At 41.6% G+C, this 20,046-nt stretch overlaps 1 protein-coding gene across 1 annotated transcript in view; it reads left to right on the top strand.

Moving 5' to 3' along the window:
• SHISA9 (shisa family member 9) overlaps positions 1 to 11,196 on the top strand; it is a 263,418-nt gene extending 252,222 nt beyond the window's left edge. The window contains exon 5 of the mRNA XM_034783267.1: positions 10,798 to 11,196. Coding sequence (XP_034639158.1) covers positions 10,798 to 11,168 — 371 coding nt within the window. The 3' untranslated portion in view covers positions 11,169 to 11,196. The remainder of the gene's footprint in view (positions 1 to 10,797) is intronic.
• The last annotated feature ends 8,850 nt before the right edge of the window (positions 11,197 to 20,046 follow it).

The following is a 20,046-nucleotide window of genomic DNA, read 5'->3' on the forward strand; positions in this document are numbered from 1 at the left end:
GATTCTTTGCAGAATTAAGTCTGCATTAGTTTTCATATGAACTCTGGTAAAAGCCCCTAAAAAGGACAGGACTCAAGTAGTTTGGCAGCTTCTAAACACAATGTTTTAGCTTCAGCTCAGATAAGTAAACAGTGGCAGTCACAATATTTAACACTAGATCAATTGACTGTGTTACAGTAACTCGCAGTAACATATAAGCCAAGGCAGGATTCTAATATCGCCTTAGGCTCCTCACTATGAAGTCTTCCCTTGAGCCATCTCATGGAGACATTCCAACTTCTTTACTTGGAGAGGTATGCAAGGTTTCCCATCTTAGTGTTCTATGGCTGTGAGTAACTACACAATAGCTCAAATCAAAGACCACAGGTAGAAGAAAGCAAGCCCCAAAACAGTTTTACCAGTGTACATAGGCTAAGACTTAATAGGAAGGTGCACATTGTCTGCTACTCATTATACCAAACTGAATCACTTCCTGTCCTCCCTCTCATTTGTTATTCTCTCCCTACGTATTATCTCTAATCTTAAGTTCAAAGTGCAAGTTCTTGGGAGCTGGAACTGTTTTCTTCCATGCGTCATATGATGTCTTCAAGGATCTAGGATTTCACCCATACTATTTAGCTCATAAGCAACATATTGTCTAAAATACATAATCACATAATTTTGGATTGAGAACAAATATGCAAAAATTGAGTTTTGTTCACGGACAATTCACAAACAAAAGGAGGATACATTTGGTAAATAGCTTGCCCAGTTCTACTCCCTTTCATAGGCATAGGCAAATAAACCCCCCTCCTTCCTTAATAAAAAGATAAACTATCTTTAAAAGTAACAGTGGTCACCAAGAGTAGCCACTCCAGTTAAGGATGCAAAATGTTTCTCATTAAAACCCCTAGTTCTCAGGCACCCAGATTTCTGAAAACAAAAAACCCAGCTTTTTAGGGGAAATTGTCCATGTTTCAACATATAGTTTCCTCAGATATAATAAGCTATCATTAAGTTTATGGGTACACTAGGAGAGGAAGAATGGTGAAGTGGTTAGGGCACTACCTGAGGACCCAGGAGACAGAGATTCAATTTCCTGCTCTGACACAGACTCCATGTGTGACCTTGGGCAAGTCACATAGCCTCACTGTAGCTCAGTTCCCCCTCTGTAATGGAGATAATAGCATTTCCCTACCACACGGGGCATTGTGAGGATAAATACATTACAGACAATGATACATTCAAATACTACAATGCTGGGGGCCACAGAAGTACCATAGACTACCCTAAGTTAAAAGGTAAAAACCTTACAAAAATGTTGAACTGTCAAAATTCATCTAATTAACCATTAATACCAGAGACAGGAAAAGCAAAGGGGTGACTCTCAGAATTAAAACTCTTATTGTACATAGTCATTATGCAATTCTGAGATTCCAATTCTTTTCTCTCTCTCTCTCTGTGCTAATATGACAGTGATATCTTTAAATCCTATTTTACTGACTTGCATACAAAATATACTCAATACAAATGAATTTACAGGGCCTTTCATCTGAGAGCTCAATGCACTCTACAAATAGCAATTAATCCTAGGAACACCTCTGAGGAGGTAGTTAAGGATTAACAGCCCATTTTAGAGCAAGGGAAATGCAGGCATGCAAAGGTTAAGTGATTTCCCAAGATCATGTAGCAAGTCAGTGGCAGAATCTGGAGCAAGATCTCCTGGTACCCTACTGTGTGCACAAAGGGAAATAAGACCTTTGCAGTGATAGGTTAAAATAAAGAAGAACCCACCCAGGTATACTCAACAGGCAGTTTTCAAAGATGACTGCACAAGTATCCATATACTGTGTACATGCTTTATTTTTGGCTCGATATGAAAGCACCTCTCCTTCTCCCCCTTACCTCCCAATAAGAAAGGGGAGGGCTAGAAAGCTCTGAATAGTGAATATGTTTCTGCACTAGATTAGCATCAGGTGTTGGCATGTTAGGGGTAGCATAGTTGGGTTGCAGTTATAATATATTTGGAAATATTCAGTGGCTCTCAGTTTCATGCTTCTGCCCTGTTGGTGTGCACATTTTGAGGTGGAGAGATAGAACATTCAGGAATATTGGCCTCTAAGAGTTGCCAAAAGATTTTTTACACTATTTATCCTTCTTTTTTTGTCTGTGTTTATTGAGGCAGATTTCTTTGTTGTTGTTTTTTTAAAGAAGCCTACTTTAAACAGATGGAAAATGGGATTTACAAGACTAGCTTTGAACGTCAATGTCTTTCACTGTGCAATCAAACACACTGCTGACATGTCACAGTTATACACAGCATTAACAGCTGAAAATGGGATTTTGAGGGATGCAGGGATGGCTCTGTATCCATAATACATTTATCCCAAAGTGCACTCATGCATCTACTATATTTAGGTAGTTTTAAAGCTGATTTAGATGTACAACAATCAAATTGGAAAAAGAACAGTTCAGCCATACAAAGCTGTGATGTCTAATTTACAAAGAGTCACAATAGAAAAGTGTTAACCATTTAAATGGCTACCCCTCCAACCCCACCCCACCAAGTGTCAAACCCTCCCATGGTAAAACGAACAGAAGGATAATAATCTATGGGAGCTTTAGATGGAAGGGATTGGGAATGCAGATAAAAAAAGATTCTTCAAATTTTGGAGGTTGTACTTCTAAGTATGTGAAGGTAAAGGAAGTTCCAACCTACAGATCTAAGATTAGCTGCAAGTTCACTGGCTCTTCCACCCTTAGGAGCACATCAACATTCTATTGTTCCACACACACAGAAACTAGCAGAAGTACCTGGGGACTGGGCTTCACAGAGTGACTTCCAAGTGATCTCTCTGACCTATGAAGCCCCAACTGCAAAGAGGTATCCAGATGGGGTTTTGACAGGCTCTGGGAAATAGGAGGAGCAGTCCTCCTTCCAAAAGTTTAGGAGATTAATTTTTATTCTGTTTTGGTCCCCTTTACACCTCATAGCAGAAGGTCCATGAACTCCAAGGCCCCATAAATCCACACCTGGGGCAAAGAAATGAGAAAGAGGGACAAGTTTACACCATAACTGCATCTTAAGTAAACCAGAAAGAGTTAACCATTTCATATAACAGGATGATTATTCATATAGGCCTCACATTCTTACTCAACTTGGGGCTTGATTGCACCACGTAGGAACCATACCACCCTAGGTACAGCATGACCACGGCTGCACTACTTCAGGGAGTGCAGAATACCCTCCCATCTCCACTCAGTAGGTTCTGAAGGCCAGTTTTAGATGTGTTAAGGGATGGGGCCAAGGACCTCTCTCTCCTTGTCCTCTTTGGGTGCCTTGCATCCAGTGGTGTATGGACAGGAGAAGCCCCTGTACTTCTCTAGTGCGGGGATTACAATTGTGTCTGGCTGTCATGCATACTGTAACGGGGTCAGCACCCACCTCTCAGGCGTGCCCCCTTTTCTCTGGCCGATACACCTGCAATTGGTCTTTTTCCTGGGGAGGCACTCACCTCTTGCAGGCAGCCCCCCTTTGGTTGGTTGGGTGTCAGCCTGCTTTTGTTTTTAGTTCTTTCCACGGGGTGGCACTCACCACTCGCAAACATCGCCCAGCTGATGGTTCTCTTGGTGGGTCTTCAGCGACTCAGCCCTCCGACCGAGCTGTCTACACTGTCTCCCCTTCCGGGGTATACAATCGCAAGTTCTTGTCATGGACCTGGTATGGGACCATAGCTCTTAGGCTTCTTCCCAGAGGCACTGCCTTCTTCAACCACCCAGCTGGGGCCCATCTCAGTACCCACAGCTGGTGGTGCTTCAGCAGGCCTCCCTAGGTTCAGTCTTCAACCAGACCAGCGGGGTACCCTTGCCTGGTCTGGCCAGGTCCTGGGCTCAGCCTGCCTGCACTGACCTTTTCATGGTCTTGCTGCTACTCTATCCAGCCAGCCAGGCACCCAGTCTTCAGCAGCCTTCCCTGGGCTTCAGTCCTGTCTGCAGTGAGCTTTCCGCAGTGAGATGTCCATGGTACTGCTACACTTGCAGCCAGCCAGTCACCTAGTCTTCACTCTTTGAGCTCCACCCAGCAACTTAACTTCTGCGCTCTGCTGCTTCTCTTGTATAGGGCCCTTCTGGCCCTGGATTGGCTGCTCCATCAGCCCCTTGGATTGGCCACTCCTCTGCAGCCACTCTAGGCTGCCTGGAGGAATTCTTGCTGCTCTTTTCTGTGGCAGGGCCACAAGGCCTCCAGCAGGGGGCCTCCAGATCTAGTCCACGCTGCCATATATACACACAGGAAAAGGTTTGGACTAGTTCTGTCCTCTGCTTTCATGCACACCAATAGGTCAGTCAGTCAGAATCTGGCCCATTGACTTTGTGCTACACATGAAACAGCTCTGATCAAGTACCATTTCCTTCCAACTTCTCTTCCCCCTGCCTTAGAGAAGGAACAAGAAGTCAAACTGTAGTTGCAAAGATGATAAAAATATAAGGGGGATTTTAGTGACCATACAACACCAACAAAAATTGACAGGGCTAAAATCCATCACTAATAGGCATATTCATACACTGGAATCATTTATATTGATAACTCCTTTTGTTAAAATTGGCTACAAAATTCAAATAAACTCCTACTGTATGTGTGAGGCTGCATAGGTTGATAATAAGTTTCTATGCAAAAAGAACGCTTAGGTCTAATTTAATAAAAATCAGTTTTGGTATTTTTGCTTTTTCAAAATGAAGCTGACATGCAGTATGTTTGTTAATAGTGACAAAGGTTTATCAGGTTTATTTCATTAAGTAATGAAAATGTGATCCACTTGACACACAGTGGAAATAAATATGAAGGATTTTTAATAAAAAATGCAAACCCAATATGATTTGAACGCAATATCTTTTGAAATTTATAAAGACATATTTTATGTATTAGGGTGGAAAGTCTACAATTAAAAAAGATCTGGGAATTTATAGATGTTAAATTAGCTTTTAAGAAATAATGTTGTTCTACAAATATTATAGAAACACAATATTTTAGTACTAGCCACAGAGGTAAGAAGAAAATGTTTTTCCCTAACTTGTTTCTAGATTCTGCTTTACCTTGGGCATGTTATGTAATCCCTCCATGCCTCCATTTTCCTACCTGTAAGATGGGTTCAATAATACCTATATCTGACAGGTAAAGAGAAGTCCAGTTTTCTCTGTAACTAGAGCTGGTCAAAAGTTGGTTTCCATTCCATAGGAAATTCTGTAATTAAAAAATTTGGTTTCACCCTGGATTGGGGCAGAAAGTTGAAATCTGGGAATATTTCTCAAAATGAACTATTCTAAAAATATTTCATTTCAACTTTATTGAAACATCTCATTTTGATAATATCACAATGTTTCATCTCAACTTCATTGTTTTTACTTTTACATATTATAACAAAAGTCTAAACAAAATGTGAAAATTTCGACATTGAGCCATTCCTGAAAAAATGTTTGATTATGTTGAATCAACATTTTCTGATGGTAAATTGTTCTGTCACACAATTTGCAACCAACAATACTCTAATTCTAATTTCTTCTTTCTAGTTGCTCACAACTTTCTCAAATAAATTATTTGGGGGTGAAATTTTGGGTGTTTGGTTTCAGCCTGACGGTGAATAGTCTTTGGAAAAGTTTGAGCAAAAATTATTCAGCTGTTTTTTTGAGTTATTCAAGTGTGAGTGGGAGGAACAGGGTATAATACACATTTTCCCCATATACGTAGGCACTCATTTCAGCATTTCTTCACTATCAAAAGATGCTATCAACACTGATCATATTGATAGTGAGAGGATGAACTAGAAGATTGAATATAGACAGAAATTTCGTAGTATTTAACATAGCAGGGAAGAACGAAAGTACAATCACGTCTCTTCCTTCAAAGACATTCTAGACAGCTTTCAAAATGGGTTAAATGACAGAATGAACTGAGAAATGAGACACAGAATTTAAGCTTTCAAAATAGGATAGGAATTGAATGGTAGCTGTAGCATAAACTGGGAGAGTCCTACGGCTTTGTAGACCTCACCTCATAAAGAACATCCGTGACAACTCTAAATTTTCTCAAAAGATGAACCAACAGTAATTTTCAGCTGCCTTTGAATTTTTCATACTGAATAGCAGAAGCTATCTTCAGATGCATGCACTGTGGGCCATGATGAAAGAAAACCAAGAAAGAGGCAAGAGTCCTAGGCAGCTTCCTAAGGCTTCTTTACAAAATCAAAGTGTTAGGCACATGTGGGAATCTCTCAGAGGACAGCCATGAGTGATTTGATTAGTACAGGTTCAAATGCCAACTTTCCCATGCTATCTCAGCAGCCTAAAGCAAATCAAATGCAGTCATTCCCCAGTGCTGCCAATTTCACCCATTTACTTTTCACTGGCTAACTTTTGCAAATTGAACTTTGCTGTTACCTTGATTCTCAGATTTCCAGCCGTTAGTTTTGTAAAACTCTAGAAAGTCTCACTGGATTTAGTTAGCTGAAATACTTAACAAAATGGAACTGTATTTGCAGAATCTATTTATTTGGCCTTCGAGATCAACCAATAAAATAGCTGCAAATTTTACACAGAATACATATAACTTGTATAAGGGCAAAATAAAACCACCAGACACCTCATATTCACAGCACTTTCTAGGCTTTGCTCTCCCCACCTCTAGCTTTTGCAATGGGAGCCTGTTTTATATTAAACAATTGAACTATTAGGGCTACAATGGTAACACAATTTACTGTTGTGTGAGAACATTTATCTTAATATATCTAGAGATCTGAGTAATAGATCTTGTATCTGACAGAAATCTGAATGCAGGCACTGCTCCAGCATGAAAGATATGGCCAACAAAAAGAGTATGAAGAAAAAGAAATCAAGGAATTAAGGTTGTCTCTTTGGGGCATTGCTTACTTAGCCAAGAGAAGATCTGGAAGTGGGTAGTATTAACCTTGGAATACTCCATTAGAATTATACCTAAAACTGGAGCTCAGAAAACTATTCACAGAGAACATACTTATTCAGGGCCAGATTTCTGATAACCATGGCTCCAGTTTAGAAGCCATTTCTTTCACAAGTTCTACAATTGACTTAAGTGGAAGTACCAATGCAGTTAAAGGTACTATTCATTGTGAATAAGTCTATTGCAATCTAGTCCTATATGATGTTAACCGTCTTTTTTCCCCCCAGTTCATTCATTATTTATGAATAGACACAGATTTTATTAATTTGATAAATATTATTTAGTGAATGGCCTTTGCAAACATTTTCACCCAACAGATTGCTCATAAATTGTGTGTCATGATTATTACTTTGATCATTTACTATTCCTAATTCATTACTTAGTTGTGATTGATCACCTAAGACATTGCCTATATGACAGAAGTTGCCCCAGTTTAACTACATAGATCTAGCTAAATGGATCTGAACCCATACTTTAACCCATATTTAAATCAGTTTATCTTAATCTAGTAATTTTCCAATGAAAATTAAATCAATTTAAACATGGAACTGTTGTGTGTCTACATTGGGAGTTTGAACCAATTTAATTAGATTGATTTAAAATTGTTTAAACTGGTGGGACTTTTCTCATATAGACAAGGCCTAAGTCATATGGTAGTGATTCCTGCTCCCTGACTGGCTAACTCAAATCTACCAGTATGGCCACATAAAAGTATCTGGTGTGAATACATATTTGCAAATAGATACTTGCTAGCATAAGTGCTCATGAGAAGCTAATAAGAGGGGCTGCTTATCCATCAATGTGAAACTGCAGGGTTTTTTTTTTTCCCCTAACAAATACGGATGAAGACTGTTTTGCAATAAATAGGACTGTCCATATTTAGACTGACAAAAGTCATTCAGAAACAAAGTAAATGTAATTTCCTGGCTGTTTAGATCACAGATTTGTAAAAGGAAGAAAACTCTAGCAAGTCTTCTTTGTAATATATTACAGCTTTATCAGTAATTGCATTCGCACATCGTGTATTGAAATTAGAACAGGCTATTATCTACATTCTGTATTTTAATTAAAAGGGAAGACAAATTCTTTACTGCACCTGTACATTATAGAAAGCATTCAATTGCCAATTAAGAGAGAGACAGATGGAGATAGGTAAGGCATGTAAAACCTAATTTTACAGCATAGTCTCCTTCCTAAGCAATTTCACTTAATCTGAGGGAAAATACATCTTCAGTGATGAAATCTACAATCGAAAAAGAAAACCCAGTTCTATGGCCATTACGCAGATAGTTTCCTGAGATGATGAGCAGCAACCTTTGTGAGTAAAATCCACCCTGTGCAGAGGGCCTGCACAAGCAGGATGCACCATTTATATTTTAACGAAGCCCTATTTTGAGGATGGATGTGGTGAGTTGCCTTCATGCCGGCCCTCTGCACAGGGGTAAATTTCACCTTCTGAATTAAAGTTCCATACTGTAAGGCTAAATTCTGGATTAGCGATGTTTAGGACTAGAGCACAACAGAATCTGTACCAATAGCAAAGGTGCAAAAAAATGGAATGGCAGCCGAGGGAAGCATGCAACATGGTGGAAATAGATGTCGGGCTCTACAGCAAGAGTGGTGTCTAAAGGACTTGCAGAGGCCAAGTAGGTTTTAGCTTGAAGGAAAGGGGATATAATTTGTTATGGCACACCCAGAGCTGGTGCAAAGGATGGTTTGGCAAAGTCAAATCTGCCCTCTTTAGGGGAACATAAGGCACAGCAAAGTACCCATTCATGGCAGCAAGCACATTCTGCAGAGTCCAAACAACCTCCATTAAATAAAGATATTTTTCAAAGATGATGGGGCAAGTGCCTCTGACTCCGTATTGAAATAAAAAAAGATAGTACATTACATTGCATTGCAACATCCATACTACTCATTGTAACCACAGTTTTCCTATAGTCCCTTTGCTTAGTTTGTCACCAGCTCCATGTCTAAATATTGGTATTTTGCTGATATTCCTCTATAATAAAATGGTATGCCACATGCAGTTTTTAGGAATGATGGTAAGAAAATTTATCAGGATGTGTGTTAATTTAGTGCTTCTGAAAGCAGGAGCGGCGCCAGGGTTTTTGGCGCCCTAGGCGGGGGTCCTTCCGCGCTCCCGGTCGTCGTCGGCAATTCTGCGTCGCAGTGGTCCTTCCGCACTCTCGGTCTTTGTGGCACTACGGCGGCGGGTCCCGGAGCGAGTGAAGGACTCGCCGCAAAGTTGTCGCCAAAGACCCGGAGCGTGGAAGGACCCCCCGCCGCAGAATTGCTGCCAACGGCAGCAAAATGCCGCCCCCCCCAAATCCTGGTGCCCTAAGCGACCGCCTCGGTCGCCTAAATGGAAGTGCCGGCCCTGCCTGAAAGTGAGGAACCCAAAGCATTTGGTTCCATTGCTTCCTATCACAGCTGTACCAAATGCATCTCATCTCTGCCTGCAGCAGCCTCTCTTGAGCAGAGTGTGCTGTTTGTGTTGAATTGTGACAAATGGTTTTGTATTTTTGCTGTGTGCACAAACAAACACTACAGCTAGCCCTCCAGAGTCATTCTGCTCCTGACTGAATTCACCATTTAAAAAGCAACGGGTAGAGGATGCTCTGCAAATGGAGGAGGGGAAAAACTGGTAAATCAGGGAGGTTGGGAGGGTGCGGGGGACCGAATGGAAATGCCATGTCTGCCATAGTGTCTCTCTGCTCTTGGGATCCCATAAAAGATCCTTTTCTCTAGCTCTGATGGGGGATGTACTTCCATGGTACTTTGAAGGCAGGGCTGAGGTAGAGCCAGGGACCTACCCACTATTATCAACAGCATCATCCTTGCTGACCCCTTATCCAAGTGGAACTTCACATACTGTAAAAAGCAACAGAGGGTTCTGTGGCACTTGCATCTAAAGAAGTGAGGTTCTTACCCACGAAAGCTTATGCTCCCAGTACTTCTGTTAGTCTCAAAGGTGCCACAGGACCCTCTGTTGCTTTTTATAGATTCAGACCAACACGGCTACCCCTCTGATAGTTCACATACTGTAGTTTGAATCAGTATAGATTCCTGCTAGATCCCCTTTGTGGGTATTACTACAGGGGTTCTCTGTGAAAGCTCTGTTACCTAAGCAGCATTGTAGTGAACAGCACCTCCTCTGCAGGACTAAGGCTTCCCTTCATGAATCGCTGGGATTCATGGGGTTGGGAGACTTCACCTCTGCCAGTTCCCCAACTCCCTTCCTTTGTGAGATGATTTGGTAAATTCTGCAAGGTTAGTTATGGAGAGTTTTCAGGTTGCCTCTCTATGGGATGGGCAATATTGGTCCAGAGTCTCAAAATGTGGAAAGACAACAGCTTTTTTTTTTTAAAGGGATAACAAACAACATACACAGTGAGAATGGTACCTGGGTGACACCTGCAGAGCCTGGCATATTTAGAGCTTGATCCAGAGCCCACTGAAGTCAATGGAAAGATTCACATTGAGTTCTATGAGCTTTGGCACAGGCTCTTAATGAGAATTAAAATTGGTGTCTTTTGGTTTTCAGAAATGTATGGTATAGGTGGACATTTGCATGGCCAGTTTAAATCTGTTGAAATATTATACTGAAGCCACTAATACCTGGGCTGCTGCTATCCATAAAGATCTAAGGAAAAGATCATTGAATCTTTCTACCAAAACCATTTTAAGAATGGATTTTTATTCCCATCTAGAAAGATTTGTTTTTCTAGCTGATCTAGATGTAATCGACATGATGGACTATACACTCTGCATTGATGTTTAATATTTTCCTGCACTCAACTGACCTTTTCTTTTTTTCCCCTCCTCTTTTTGAAATCAAATAGCTGACAAGGTCAACGACGACTTCTATTCCAAACGCCGACACCTTGCAGAACTGGCTGCCAAGGGGAGCCTGCCACTGCACCCAGTGCGCAGAGAAGAAGACAGAACGTACACGCCTGACAATGGCACAACCAGACAGAATGGGCAGAAATCCAAAGTCTCAAAGATGCACACACACCCCTTAGCTTACAACTCCAACTTCAAAACCTGGGACCCCAGTGTCCAGTCCCTCCGACGGCAGACATATGCAAACAAGGGAAAGCACGGCACAGGAGAACCAGCAGCAAGTGACCCACTGACAACTCGGAGCCAGCACTATCTACCCCCACAGCCATATTTCATAACTAACAGCAAGACAGAAGTAACTGTTTGAGATTGCTTTTGAGAAAAAAAGATCCCTTTAAAAACAAAACAAAACAAAACAAAAAAACCCCACACACACAACTGAAAGAGGCAAAAAACAAACAAACAAAAAAACAAAAAAAAAACCGACATCAAGAAAGAAAGGAACTTCCACTTGGACATTCCTGCTATGAAGCCAATTGTAAGGCAAAGAGTGGGCTAATACCATTCAGCAATACACTGAAGGTTGAATTAGAAACACCATTTGTATTTCACACTGGAAAACAAACCCTTGTGACTAATTTTTTTTTTACTTGAAACTGAAATCCATGATGAGAAGTAGCACAATCTAGAGAAACTTTATGTCTGCTTAAACCATTACACTATGTTCCTGCCTTGAGACAGAGAGCTAGTGAGAGAGAACAATATACTGTAATACATTGTTTTGGTCAGGAATTTTGTATAAATTCTAATAATAATCACTAGACCTGTGAAAACCCAAGTGCAAATAACTTGGTACCAGCCCTAACATTATTGTACTTTCATGCCATCACTATATGAAGCGCAAAAAAACCCCCAATAAAATAAAATAGACAAAAGACTCTTTCATGTGAATCCAACGAAGACTGTTACAATTAAAAACATATGAGAACTTTCTGGCTGGCAAAGAGTCCAGAAGGACAACAACAAACACAAGACGCTTTTATTTTAGTTTATTTTTGGTTTAGTTTAAATGTTTTTTGAACCTCCAAAATAAGAGACATATCATATGACAGAATGTGGGGTGGGAGTGCGGGAAGGCGAGGGCAGTGGGCAGAAAACCACTCCCCCTCAGTCCTGTTTTCCAGGCAGAAGGTAACAACTCTCACTTTGCGGACTGTCAAGACTTTTTCTTCACCTAAATGTTTTGCCTATATTCAACTGCTTCGGACTGAAAATAAATAAGCGTGGGTGGTGCCTTTACTGTATTGCTATTGTTCAATGACAGTCTTGTTTCTCAAAGTGAAACCCGTGTTCTTTTAAGCTTATTTCCTCATGTTTTATTAAAGTATTAGAAGGGTTCCATCCCCATCAGCCTCTCTGCCCTCTTTTGTTGTCAAGAATGAATATTCATGTTTCATCTCCGTGTAGTGGTTGCAAGGTCAGGAATATTTAGTTAGCCCCTCACCCCCTATGGTAAACCATAATTTTCCTACCTAAAATCCCCTATAGTCTTTCATTCTATATTTGCTTTTAGGCACAGTAGTTCTCCTTCAAAGTTCAATTAAATGTTACATGGCATATTGTCTTTTCTTTGTTTGCTTTTGTTAGTGGTGTCCCCCCTCTTGGTGGGCTATTTGATAAAGGGGACTACTGCACTAGCCTCAGACATCACAAAGGTCTGGGTTTAAAAATCAGACTCCGTCTCGCCTTACCATGGTTCTGATTACTTGGATACATTTTTCATATCAATAAAACCACTCCAGAATTTGGCACAGTTAGCAGCCTGCAGTCCTGGAATGGCAAAATGTGTGTACATCAGCAGTGAAGTGAATAATTGTGAGACTAAGACTGTGTGGCAACAGCCTGACACCAGGCAGTGCAATCTGCATTTCACTTTCATCATGCACTAAAATCCCTGCCCTCCCAAAAAAGAAGTCATTTGGCCAAGTCATAAACTAACCATCCCAATAAAATTTACATTCTCACTGGCTGTCAATTCTCCTTAAGTTTAGTTTAGTTTCATAATGTATCAGGACATGATTGGCTCCATGAGTCTGAGAATTCTATGCTGTAAAGTGAATCAAAGGTGGGATTTCTTAACTGTATTTAGCTGATTCAGGCAGTATTTCTTCTTAGATTTTTGCAAGGATGCAAGAGCAGAGAAGTTTAAAAGAGGCTAAAGGACAGATCACTTATCCAGCCATCTCAAGCTTGATTTGCATCCTGACAATACAGGCATCACTCTATAAGTGTGCTTCTAAATTGTATGATCATCTATTTTAAGTCTATGAGAAGTAGACAAAGCCCATGGACTAATACTTTGCACACACTCCAAGTTCTCCACTATCTCACTTCATTCCTTTAACCTTTATTGCCTTCACAACTGGCTAACCTAATTTGACCCTTTATGGAATGTTGCTGTTAATCCATATGCTTTAGATACACACTTCAGCTGCACTCTTATCCACACAGATTTTTGTGTAACTTTAGCATATTTTATGTGGAAATATTTTAGTAACTGTATGTTCTGTAAGTAAACCCGTGTTAATACTTGTTAACAACTACAGAGTTTATGATACCAATAATACTTCCTATGATTAAAATGTTTGTTTGTTTTTTAAGAATGTTTATTTGTAAACATATGTATTCACTATATTAATATGAATTTCTTACCTGGCAATAAAACTGATTCTATGTGAATCCGATTTGATGGCTCATCCATAAACTTCGATCACTGGGCCAACTCCTGACTTCCTCATTCAGCTTTTAAAAGGTCTTTACAAACTCCCTCTGAAGCCAATGGGTCTTGCCTGAGCAGAACTGAGAAGCTGAGCCTTTATTATTTGTATCATGCGGGAAGAAAGTGCTCTTGCAAATGCAGGTTGTATCTTATCTGTAGTCAGTATGCACCTTGCTAGCATTTGAACTCTGCACACCTGATTAATTATTTTAAAGTTTTGGGAGAAAAAAATTAAAAGACACATAAGGGCCAAATCCCGCTCTCTTTGAAGTGCATGGGAATTTTGCCATGGAACTCAATGGGACTGCAGGATCTGATTCATATAGTGTGCACGGGGGTGATTGTAGATGTAACACTTCTATTCCTATGCAGGAGTTATCAATTACAGAAGAAACATTACATTATGGCTCTGTAATATAGTGATTCGCTTTGAACAGAAATATACTGTGATGGGCTTCACTACAGCTGACAATGGCCCATACACCTGTGAGTAAACAAAAACTTCAGCTGGGGAAAAACAAAGTATTTAGTTATCTTCCAAGTTAATCTTCAATATCATGCAATGGTGTGGTCTGGTATTTAGAACAAAGCACTAGGAGTCAGATCTGGGTTCAAGTCCAGCTTGTGCCACTGACTTGCTATGTGACCTTGGGCAAGTCACTTAAACAATAACTACTCAATTATGGTTCCTAAGAGACTATGATATGTTGGGTAGGGAAGAAAATCCATCACCTTAGCCATGGTGTATGGAGGAGTTATCCATCTGAAAGTCATAATGGATGACATCCTCTTTTATACCATGTAAAATGAAATGGACCCTAAAAGCTCCATATCTGGCCAGAGGATGATTCCCACACCTCAGGCACAGTAGAGACAGACATAAGGGTGCCCTCTGAGGACCCCCTCACAAAGTCTAGTGTAGGGGTCTGGAGGGACATGCTAAGGGTAGGGCCACAGCACACAGCATTGAGGAGATTCCAGTCACTGGTGTGGCCCACAGAGCAGCCCAGGGAGCCTACTGCAACCTAGACAGGGATTCCTTGGAATCACAGAACCATAGAAATGTAGAACTGGAAGGGACATAACTAGGTCATCTAATCCAGTCCCCGGCAGGACTAAGTATTATCTAGACCATCCCTGACAGGTGTTTGTCTAACCGCTTCTTAAAAACCTCCAATGATGGAGATTCCACAACCTCCCTAGGCAATTTGTTCCAGTGCTTAACTACCTTGACAGGTAGATTTCCCTAATGTCTACCTTAAACCTCCCTTGCTGCAATTTAAACCCATTACTTCTCATCCTGTCCTCAGTGGTTAAGGAGAACAATTTACCACCCTCCTCTTCATAACAACCTGTACTTGAAGACGTATCATGTCCCCCCTCAGTCTTCTCTTTTCCAGACTGAACAAACCCAATTTTTTTTTAATCTTTCTTCAGAGCTCATCTGTTGTAGACCTTTCATGAGTTTTGTTGCTCTTCTCTGGGCTTTCTCCAATGTTACATCAGGGCCCTCTCCAGCACCCAGAACAGCCCATGATTTGGAGGGTACAAAGATGATTTAAACCCACCTTCATTCCCACCTCCTCCTGGGCTCTGAATTTTGTGTTGCATCAATTCACTTCTGCCATGTTGATTAACTGCTTCCATTTAACGTCTTAGGGTATCTGTACACAGTAAATGAAGGTGGATAGGCATCTAGCTTTAATCTAGCTAGAGTGGGTAATAATAGTAGTGAAGACATGAGGACATGGGCTTCAGTGCAGGCTAGTTGCCCCAGTACAAGCCCATTGGGGACTCTAGCTATTTATTCAGGTTACTAGCCCACACTGAAGTCCATGCCACCATGTCTTCCTGACTAGTGTTACCTCTGATAGCTAGGTTAAAGCTAGTGTGGGTATGCCTACCTGCACTACAATCACACTCTTTCTGCGTAAACATACCCTTAGCTGTGCTGGAACTGCTCAGCTAGTAAAAATGAACAGAGACTTATTTTTGTCAATGAAGTCAACTGATCTTGCTCTGATTACATTGAACGAGCCGATTTATTGAATGTGAGAATGCCATTATTCATTCTCATTCTCCAGCGAACAGCTATCATGTAAGAAAAAGCTTCACAAGCATGTACACTCATGCTTCTATTCAGCCCTCTCTGGGTTATTTTATAATTTAAATAAGACCACTACTTATATAGACTTCTTCCTTAAAATTACCATGGGCACGCATTCTGCTCTGGGGCAGAATAAGAACGGACTCTGAATCAATGCATCTGGACACATGCAGTTGTTATTCAAGGAAGTGGGTGAAAACTTAAAAAATCCTCACATATACTTCTGCCATTTTAAAACTCTTGTAGTTATGTATTAATTGTTACGTTCACATAAATTAGAGGGAAAAAAAATCTATTTATTTGAAGGATTCTATATATAAAAACTCACAGCCATGACTGAATATTAATGTGTGTTGTACAACTGCAAATAAACTGTTTATTCCCCTGAAAAGACACTATGTGACAGAGTAAAATATAATGACCTATACATAGACTGTATTTTGCCTGGAAAGTAACCAGTCTCAAAGCGGAATGTTTTCCTCCTTCTCCTCTGCCCCACCCCCCTACTCATTTTTGCTTCTCTTTCCTTTTTCCTTTAAGAATAAGAGCAAACTTGATATTCTCCTTCCTCCCCATTAACTGAGTCCGCAAATGCCACATTTCTGATCCACCTTCTCAAATTCTTTCTCCAGAGTCTTTTATCCATTCTGCTGCTTGAACCTCCCTCTGTTTAGTCCCTGAGCTATTGTGATCCTTAGCTTCTCCTTAGCCTCTGAAGCATCTGTGTAACTACTCACCTGTATGTTTCACCTTTGTGCATTTAGACTTCTGTTGCTTAATGTTGTATTAGTGCTAAATGTAATTTTATACATTTTCACCAAATAACTGCTCTTGTAGATTTCATATTTGATAACCAACAATATTTATAATGGACCTGCTACAAATATTTAATATAAAATGCAATTCAAATAATTTCTGCAGAACAATTCTTTCTTACAGGTCCAGGTAGTAATTCAATTCACATGTGAACTTCCCATTATTTCTGGTTCATTTGTTTAACTTTTGGTTGTCGCTGAAGCTGTGTGCTAGCCGCTCTCTCCCCCGCTCCACCCTTGGAATAATATGCTTTTCAAACTAGATTAGAGAAATGGAAAGAAAATCTTCTTTCATGTTAATAGAATTATGGAAGGCACATTTTTTATTGTAAATGCCAGCTATGCTTTGCTCTCTGCCACATTCTTAAAGTCATATAGGAAGGATCTGGTTAAAAGAATAGTTTTAAAATCCAAGATTTTTAGAAGTGTCATTCTTTCTACTGTCAGATTTTTAAATCCCAACCAGGACTACTCTGAGACATTTCAACCAGATGGTGTTACATGTTAAAAAAAAAACAAAAACAAAAACCACCAACCAACAACAAAACCACCCAGAGTTATAGTTGTGACAAGTAGTTTTGTCATTTATCATCCTCCTTCCCCACCCCTCCCCCCCTTAAATTTCTGCCTGGACTGTAGAACACAGATTTAACAATAATATATTAAAACAGTTTTGTGGGTGAGGGATAAAGTCCTTCCCTTTTTCCTCTTTAGAGGCATAAAATATACAGAATCCCAATTCTATTTTCAGGAGATAATGTAGCATTTGCTCTGGTTAATTTCTGTGAAATTGTTATACATGCACTGTCTGAGCACTGTTTCAACTGCAGGACCCTGATGCATGCTAAGCCCAGGGGTTCCAGCCACAGCTATGCCCCTCTCTCCTTACCCTAATTATAATCCTCCATTGGACCCCTGTTCACCACCATTTGCCTCCCACGCACAACTGGAGCAGATCAAGCCTCCTTGCAGGTTAGAGCACACACAGCTGAATGAGTGGTACAGGCACTGCTTGGCACAACTGAAAGCTTAGGAATTAACTAAGCCCTGGTCTACATTGCGGGCGGGGGTGGGGGGAGGGATAAATCTAAGTTACGCAACTTCAGCTTCGTGAACAACATAGCTGAAGTTGACGTACTTAGATCAATTTAAGTTGCAGTGAGTCGACTGCATCCGCTCCCCCATCGACTCTGCCTACAACGCTCGAGGAGTCGACAGGAGAGGGCTCGGGGATCGATTTATCTTGTCTAGACTAGACACAATAAATTGATCCTCGCTGGATCAATCGCTGTCTGCCGATCTGGTGGGTAGTGTAGACATACCCGAACAGGCCTAGGGACAGAGCCATATAGTATGGGTTAAGAGGGTGCACTGCCTGAGCAGTAGTGACTGGAAGAAGGGCATCTGCAAGAAGCAGGACTCAGAATAATGCCTCTGTGTGCAATGGACAATCACACTAACCTTTAGGACAGTTGTAACTGGCAGCCCCTGCGAGTAATTGCTGGGGAATGTGATGCACTGGGCCAAAGCCATAACTCAGAACTGCACAGACATAATTCCTTTCTGTATGTTCAGTTCCACTGCCATTCTTAGCAGCTCCCTCACTGTGCCTAGAGCACACGCTATTTCAGCTCAGTGAGGCTGGACTGTCAGCCACCACATAGTTCTCCATTATGCAAGCATGCCACCACCTGCTGAATCAGATGCTCTTGTTGCGCCTGATGCTGCGTTGCCAGTTCCTGGAGTAGCTGTTGCTGCTGAGCCACTTGTTGCTGCTGGATTGTGATCTCTTGTAGCAGCTGGCCTTGCGGTTGCTGTCTCTCCATCATCCATTTCTGTAACTTCTGTGTCTCCCTGGCTTCTCTTGTGTCAGGTTAACGCAGGGGTAAGCAACCTATGGCACAGGTGCCAAAGGCGGCACGTGAGCTGATTTTGGCACTCACACTGCCCGGGTCCTGGCTACTGGTCCGGGGGGATCTGCATTTTAATTCAACTTTAAATGAAGCTTCTTAAACATTGTAAAAGCCTTATTTACTTTACATACAACAATAGTTTAGTTATATATTATAGACTTATAGAAAGAAACCTTCTAAAAACATTAGAATGTATTACTGGCATGTGAAACCTTAAAATTAGAGTGACTAAATGAAGACTCGGCACACCACTTCTGAAAGGTTGCTGACCCCTGGGTTAACGGTTACCCGCTGTCCTTTTAAGAGAACTTGGTCATTGCCTGCATTCTCCACCACATATCGGGGAGTTGAGTCTGAACCTGGCAGTACTGTCCAGTGGCCAGAGTCCTGGCCGTGTGGCCCAGTGGCCAGAGCTCATGGCTCTTCCTACTCCAGCAGGTTCCAACCAGAGCCCTTTGACTAATAGTTCAAATAGGTGGCCTGGGCAAGCGCCCTTATGCCTGTTCCCTGGGCGACTTCCTACTCTGGCTTTGGTTCCTCTATCCACTCCAATGGTCAGTTTCTAGATTCCCCTTGGAGTTCTTTCTGTTGGCGCTCTGGAGGGTCTTCCTCTATCAGCCATGGCCTGTCGTTCCCTGCTTCCATGGAGTGAAGGGTCTGTGATGGCTTGGCAGAGCGGGGCCTGATCTCAGCTGCATAGAAGCCTGATGGCTTCTCTGTAGGAGCTTGCAGTACATGACTGCTCCTCTGCTCTCTCTGCCCAGACTGAGCAGAGCTGCTCCCTTTTGATCTCTGCCTCCAATGTGAATATGCCGAACAAGTGCGACTGGCAGGGCCGGCTCCAGGCACCAGCTTCTCAAGCAGGTGCTTGGGGCGGCCGCTCCGGAGAGGGGCGGCAGGTCCAGGTATTCGGCGGCAATTCGGCGGACGGTCCCTCACTCCGCCTGGGAGTGAAGGACCTCCCGCCGAATTGCCACTGCAGATCACGATCGTGGCTTTTTTTTAAGATCGCGATCGCGGCTTTTTTGTTTGTTTTGGCTGCTTGGAGCGGCCAAAACCCTGGAGCCGGCCCTGGCGACTGGGCAGGGTCTTCTGGGCCAGAGCTGCTCTTTAACTTTCAGTTTACCAGTGCGGGACCCCTACATCCCATTGCTGAGCCAGTGCTGGCCCACAGAGGAAGTGCAACTGGTTGGATCCTGGGGTGGTGCATGCAGAGATGATCTCTGAGCAGGCTACTGTAAAGATCTGTTTGTTGGAACTTTACAAGTTGTGCCTTTGTATCAGAAACCAGACCAGGATCATCATATCAATCCCTGGACCAAGACTACAGCAAGCATAATTCAGCCCTTAGTCTGGAACATTTGCCCAGAAAGGTTGGTAACAAATGACTTATACTTTGCTGTAATAGGGAAAGAAAAGTCATTGCAATGTATCACATTAGGTAAGGATTGGAGAGGAGCCTGAAATGTAAAACTCAGATAAAGTTTTGGGGGTTGAAATCTTGAGTGGCTGTTTGGATCTAGTGTTTCTAATTGATCCACTACAGTACAGAGATAGGCTATAAAAGTAGAGGCAAGGAGTTAAGACCCAGGTTTTAGCTCAGGCTAATTTCTAATAAATGTAAATCTAAA

Source organism: Trachemys scripta, chromosome 10 (assembly GCF_013100865.1).
Source record: "Trachemys scripta elegans isolate TJP31775 chromosome 10, CAS_Tse_1.0, whole genome shotgun sequence".
NCBI classification, from domain to species: domain Eukaryota; kingdom Metazoa; phylum Chordata; order Testudines; family Emydidae; genus Trachemys; species Trachemys scripta.